At 40.4% G+C, this 6,405-nt stretch overlaps 1 protein-coding gene across 1 annotated transcript; it reads left to right on the forward strand.

Annotated features, from left to right (window-relative positions):
• The first annotated feature begins 3,675 nt into the window (after positions 1-3,675).
• On the forward strand, positions 3,676-6,066 carry LOC139388721 (boophilin-H2-like). Its single transcript, XM_071135578.1, has 6 exons — positions 3,676-3,763; positions 4,323-4,532; positions 4,811-4,975; positions 5,343-5,411; positions 5,557-5,635; positions 5,817-6,066. The coding sequence occupies exons 1-6, from the start codon at positions 3,700-3,702 to the stop codon at positions 5,869-5,871; spliced, it is 642 nt and encodes a 213-aa protein (XP_070991679.1). The 5' UTR covers positions 3,676-3,699; the 3' UTR covers positions 5,872-6,066.
• The last annotated feature ends 339 nt before the right edge of the window (positions 6,067-6,405 follow it).

Here is a 6,405-nt window from a genome sequence, read left to right on the forward strand (position 1 = left end):
AAGCCTCTTGGACCTAGACTTGGCTCCCCAGTAACGCTTGCCGTGTGGTAGTAGAGCGAGAGGGTGGCTGGAGTCTTTGACAAATTTTAGGGCCTTCCACTGACACCGCCTGGTATAGAGGTCCTGGATGGCGGGAAGCTTGGCCCCAGTGGTGTACTGGGCCGTACTCACTACCCTCTGTAGTGCCTTGCGGTCAGAGGCCGAGCAGTTGCCATACCAGGCAGGGATGCAACCAGTCAGGATAGTCTTGATGGTGCAGCTGTAGAACCTTTTGAAAATCTTGAGGACCCATGCCAAATCTCTTCAGTCTACTGAGGGAGAATAGGCTTTGTCATGCCCTCTTCATGACTGTCTTAGTGTGTTTCGACGATGATAGTTTGTTGGTGATGTAGACACCAAAGAACTTGAAGTTCACAACCTGTTCCACTGCAGCCCGGTCGACTAGAATGGGGGTGTGCTTGGTACTCCTTTTCCTGTAGTCTATATTTCATCTTTGTCTTGATCACGTTGAGGGAGGGGTTGTTGTCCTGGCACCACAAATAAGCAAAGAGAAACGTCAGTCCATCATTACTTTAAGACTAGAAGGTCAGTCATTCAGAATATTTCAAGAACTTTGAAAGTTTCTTCAAGTGCAATTGCAAAAACCATCAAGCGCTATGATGAAACGGGTTCTCATGAGGACCGCCACAGGAAAGGAAGACCCAGAGTTACCTCTGCTGCAGAGGATAAGTTCATTAAAGTTAACTGCACCTCAGATTGCAGCCCAAAGAAATGGTAGCCAAAATAATGTGCAACTGGGCATTTTTATACATGAACCTAAGCATGATGGGATGTTAATTGCTTAATTAACTCAGAAACCACACCTATGTGGAAGCACCTGCTTTCAATATACTTTGTATCCCTCATTTAATCAAGTGTTTGCTTTATTTTGGCAGTTACCTGTATCTCTCTCATCAAAATCAACATTTCCCAAATGGTGGGCCAGGAACCAGTAGTATGGTTTGATAGGGTTTCACGTTGTTTCATGACACCCTCACATGGAACAGTTTCAGTGTGTAATGGTGTCTTGTGATCCCCAGGATGTCACTGTGTGATCTTCCAGTTTCCTGTGTGCATCATGTGAGCAGCACCAGATGTTATTGGAACCTGAGCTGGGCCATGGGTAGCAATAGATACAGTATTCTACCTATTGTTTTTTTGCAGTCAAAATTTTTAAAGCAACAAATTGACACTTAAACAGAGGTCCCCACCCTAAGAAATAATATTTTAACAGGCAAGACTGAAGGACACCTATGCCCTGTCAGACAGTACAGGCAGAGCAAAGGACCCCTCAGCACTCACTGCCAGCACAAGAAAGGCTGTTTCATCATCATCATTCTGAGAAGGGTCATCTTTGAATTATCTTGACTGGAATCAACTTTAAACTCATAAGATCCACACACTCTTCGTTTTTTTTCTACATTTGTCTGAGGTCTTTTCAAATAACTTTTGAAAAGCCACACTGGACGCTTGTATTGTGTACTTTATGTCCATAATATATACCATACAATCTTGAACACATACAGTGGAGTGGGCCTAAGATACAAGGAAATAACATCATATATGAAATATCACTGTACCATCATTCTCATTGCTGGTCATAAAGACTGCTCTGTTGACGCCGTCATAATATTTAGGCCAACTTCTCTGACGTAGCTCTGTTATATTATCTTCACTGACTGTAAACTGATACCTGTTTTGGTTTATAGGCGAGAGTGAGACTGCTTTAACTCGATACTTGACTCATAGTGGACTTCATCCAAATGCTTTTGTCCAATAGACTGTAGGCTACTTACTACCTGTATGGAGGCTTCATCACAGTAGTCTAAATTGGCTTCCTTTCATAGACTTCTGCACTTCATCTGCACTAATCTGACAACAAAGGGTAAGACATAGCTGTTTGGGGGATTTCAGAAATGTGATATTACCTCTCAGGTTCTTTCATATCAGTGCAGACAAGGGGAAGCAGACAGAGAGAGGAATCCCCTTTAGACTATTGCAATGCACCCTAGGTGTCGGAGTCTAAATACAACATTGTTCAGCAATCTTATGCACGTCTTAAAATTATACGATAAGTAAACATACAGTTGAAATCAGACGTTTACATACACTTAGGTTGGAGTAATTAAAACTTGTTTTTCAACCACTCCACACATTTCTTGTTAACAAACTATAGTTTTGGCAAGTCGGTTAGGACATCTACTTTCTGCATGACACAAGTAATTTTTCCAACAATTGTTTACAACAATTTATTTCACTTATAATTCACTGTATCACAATTCCAGTGGATCAGAAGTTTACATACACTGAGTTGACTTTGCCTTTAAACAGCTTGGAAAATTCCAGAAAATGATGTCATGGCTTTAGAAGCTTCTGATAGGCTAATTGACATCATTTGAATCAATTGGAGGTGTACCTGTGGATGTATTTCAAGGCCTACCTTCAAACTCAGTGCCTCTTTGCTTGACATCATGGGAAAATCAAAAGAAATCAGGATGTGGACACGAAGCTAGGGTAAACCTGCCCTTTTTACTTTTTGGAAATACTAATATTAATGGACCAAAATGCCCCAACATTTAAAAGTAGATGCAAAACTATCATTTTAGCCTGTGGTGCCTGGTCTTAAACATTATAATAAAAACCCATACACCAATGCGGCACTGTATAATTTGCATAGTCATATGGTCTTCCTGTTTGTTAGATGTAGAATCAACAAAATGGCTGCCGTACAGCAGCCACTCTCCCTCCCCACCCTCTGTAGGCCTCTTGCACTGCTTGTCTGTGTTGAGCGGTTCTCATTCCCTTCCAGTCCTTTGTAGAAAAAAGAGAAACAGACGCCTGGTCCCTCATCGTAGTAATACAGCAGTTTGTTGTTGTCTTCCTTTCCCTGCACTGACTTCCCCTCATTAATCTTACTACTGCAAAACGGCTCTGACAGAAGGCCACTTGTCAGTAACAAAAGTAGTTACAGTACATGTTCTCTTGCCAGTTTCCACAGTTCTTCAATAGCAAAAAGCCAGGGTTAGCCAGGGTTAGGGTTAGGGTTATGGTTGAGGCTGAGGTTAGGGTTATAGTTGAGGCTAGGGTTGAACTGAGATCTGGACATGAAAATAGGGTTGGGCTAAGGGTTATGACTATGGATAGGGTTACTGCTGTAAGTAAAATGTATTCCCATTGTATGGTTAGGGTTAGTACTTTTATCCTACTTTCTATCCTGCTTTTTGACCCTAGGTTCAGGAGCTCAGCTCTGGGTTGCTCCAGCTCAATGTAACCACTGCACAGGACTTTACATTTTGAAAATTGACAATATTTACTTGAAGATACAAGAAAGGTAACCATAAGGTCTTGTAGTTGGGGATAGGCTTCTTTATTTCTCAATTTCTGTTTGTGAAATGCTTGATTACTCAACTACAATAAAAACATGAACACTGGAAAAGTGTTTCCAAGATACTGCCAGTCATTTCCATGTTTTATGACTGAAACCATGGGGTCTATGACCGACAGCGAGACACTCCTAGGTAATAAAAACCTACTTGTTGATAAGGGGTCCAAAGGACGTTCCCTGCCTGTGGACAGAAGCTCATAGAACAGGATTTGAAAAGAAACTTGACATCTTCTGCCCAGGGGAATCTACAGTCTTGGCCTACCAGCGTCAAAACGATGGCATATCCACTCTTACATGTCTTTTTACTTGGAGTTATGCTTCCTGTAGCTTCGTCCATGAGTGAGTATATTCTGTTTCTTAACATCCTGCATTTTCTCTACGAACCCTTGTTAATCGCTTTGACTGCTTTAACTATAGTATGTGTGCTACTGTAACCAGGTCACTGAGCTCCTACTTTGTCATAATTCCTTTATGTCCAGTTATATCAAAGCAAAATCAAAGTAAGGCAAACACGGTTACTAAGTCTAGTATTGTAAATAATGTTGTATTTTTTTCTCTGAAATGAATGAATTATGAATGAACCCATCCAATGTAAGGCTGAAGTTACATTTGTGAGTGGGATCATTTATCAATATGATTGTGATGAATATTGAGAAAATGTTGAGCGAAGTGTGAAGATGATGCTAGGAATGGAAAACCTTGCTTTTCAAGCGCAGGTGTGTCAGACTCAGAAATAAAAAATGAATCAGACAGCTGAGATGGTTCAAATTAGATTTAGAATGCACTTGCAAATCATTAATAGAAACTGTATTTTTGCTGTTGAAGAACTCTGTCAAAACTGTCAAGAGAACATGTACTGTAACTACTCAGTGACTGACAAGTGGCCATCTTCTGTCAGAGCCACTTTGCAGTAGTAAGATGGACGAGGGGAAGGCAGTGGAGGGAAAGGAAGACGACAAACAACTGCAGTATTACTACAATGAGGGAAAAGGCGCCTGTTTTCCTTTCTTCTACAAAGGACTGGAAGGGAATGAGAACCGCTTCAACACAGACAGGCAGTGTATGAATGCCTGCTCTGACAAGTTTGAAGAGCTCTATCCAGCTGCAGGTAGGCTGCTACAGCGGGTGGGGAGGGAGAGCGGCTGCTGTATGGCGGCCATTTTGTTAGGTGTAGATTCTAAGAGGATTCATGAACATAAAATATAAGATATTAACAAAACCACATAAAAAGCAAACAGACAGCATACACAGCAATCCTATAATCTGATTATTATGCTACACTAACCTCTCAAAATGATCCATCCATTTAAGGAGGAATCGTTGAGCTGTTCATAGAAGTTTGTCAAACCAATTCATATTCCTCATCTATTCTCTCTGCTTTCTCAGATGGAGTGTGTGGCCTCCCAGTGGACCATGGTAGTTGTTTTGCTCTGTTGCTGATGCACTACTACAACGCAGACGAGGGGAACTGTCGTGTCTTCCACTACAGCGGCTGTCAGGGCAATGGCAACCGCTTCGAGACCCGAGAGCAGTGTCTGCAGACATGCATGGGTCAGTTCACTATTTATTGTTGTGATGCCACTATTTCTCATCTCTTCCTCTGAGGTAATGGCAATATACCTCAATATGCACTCAAAAATCAACAACCCATCATATTCAATATAATGAACCTACACATTTCTTTATTTCACTCTACTGCCATGTGTAAAGGCTCGTTTCTGTATGAAAATAGTTTGTAGATATTGAAGTGCATTTGAATCATTAAGGTGCAATTGTCCTTTACAACAGACATTCACCTGGCTAACTGTTTGGACTGTTCTTCTTAGTCCATTAGAGGTCCTTCCTCCACAACGTTATTGCAACTCTGTCTCTATTATGCTTGTTTGTCCCGTTCATGTGAGATTTTATTCTTCTGCAGCCAAAGCAGGAAGATTTGGTGGTGCTATGGAACCAGGAACCAACCCAGATGAGAGTTCCACTAATGCAGGTACATCAATACCTTTGTGTACAGATAAGAAATTAGCTAATATCTTGATGATAATCTTTGTAATTGAGCTATATTGTGGTTATGAAAGAGTTGCTTTTGTATTTTTGGTTCTTAATCCTAACTGTCTTTGTTGTGTTTGTCTCAGGACTGATTGTGGGTATTTTAGGAGGAATTGTGTTCGCAGTTGCGGTGATCTCTGCTATTGTTCTTTTTGTTGTCCAAAGGTAAGCAAAGGTGCAGCAATGTACTCTTACAAAGTCAATACAGTAAAAATAAATGAAGGAAAGGGGTGAGAATCCATCTTTGGATTTCATGGTAATATCAATGTATGTTAACTCTGGAAATTATAGATTCAGATTTAAGATTTGATTACACTGAAATTTTTACTTTTTTTTTACTTCACAGGAAAGAGAAATCAAGAAAAGGGAGTGAGCAGGTACCAACTCTTGAGATGAAGTAGAGATGCATCACCCTCAAGCCTTGTTTTGGATTTTGTTTAAATGTGTTATGTTTTAAATGTTGTACTCTATTTTAGTTGAATAAAAAAGGAAAATGTATCCCATGCCTTATCTATATATTTCTTGGTTTACAAACTGTGGGATGTTGACAAAGTTAGCAGGTGATGCACATTAACCAAACTGTAAATAATGCCTGTATGTTGAATTTTGTAACAAGGACTGATCTGATCAACCCTCAAACTGGTCTCAGACGTATAAACTGATCAACTCTCTTTTTCAGAAACCTAAACACTTATTCATGTTCAAATTAAAATGCCATGTTTTAAGCAGTGGGGGCTGGTGGGATGAGCTACAGGAGGATGGGCTCATTGTAAGGACTGGAATTAAATAATTGGAACGGAGTCAAATGTGATTGCCATATGTTTGATACCGTTCCATTTATTTCATTCCAGCCATTACAATGAGCCTGTCCTCCTATAGCTCCTCCCACCATCCTCCACTGGTTTTAAGTTAATTATTTTTCAACTAAGTCTATC

Source organism: Oncorhynchus clarkii, chromosome 29 (genome assembly GCF_045791955.1).
Source record: "Oncorhynchus clarkii lewisi isolate Uvic-CL-2024 chromosome 29, UVic_Ocla_1.0, whole genome shotgun sequence".
Classification (NCBI taxonomy): Eukaryota; Metazoa; Chordata; class Actinopteri; order Salmoniformes; family Salmonidae; genus Oncorhynchus; species Oncorhynchus clarkii.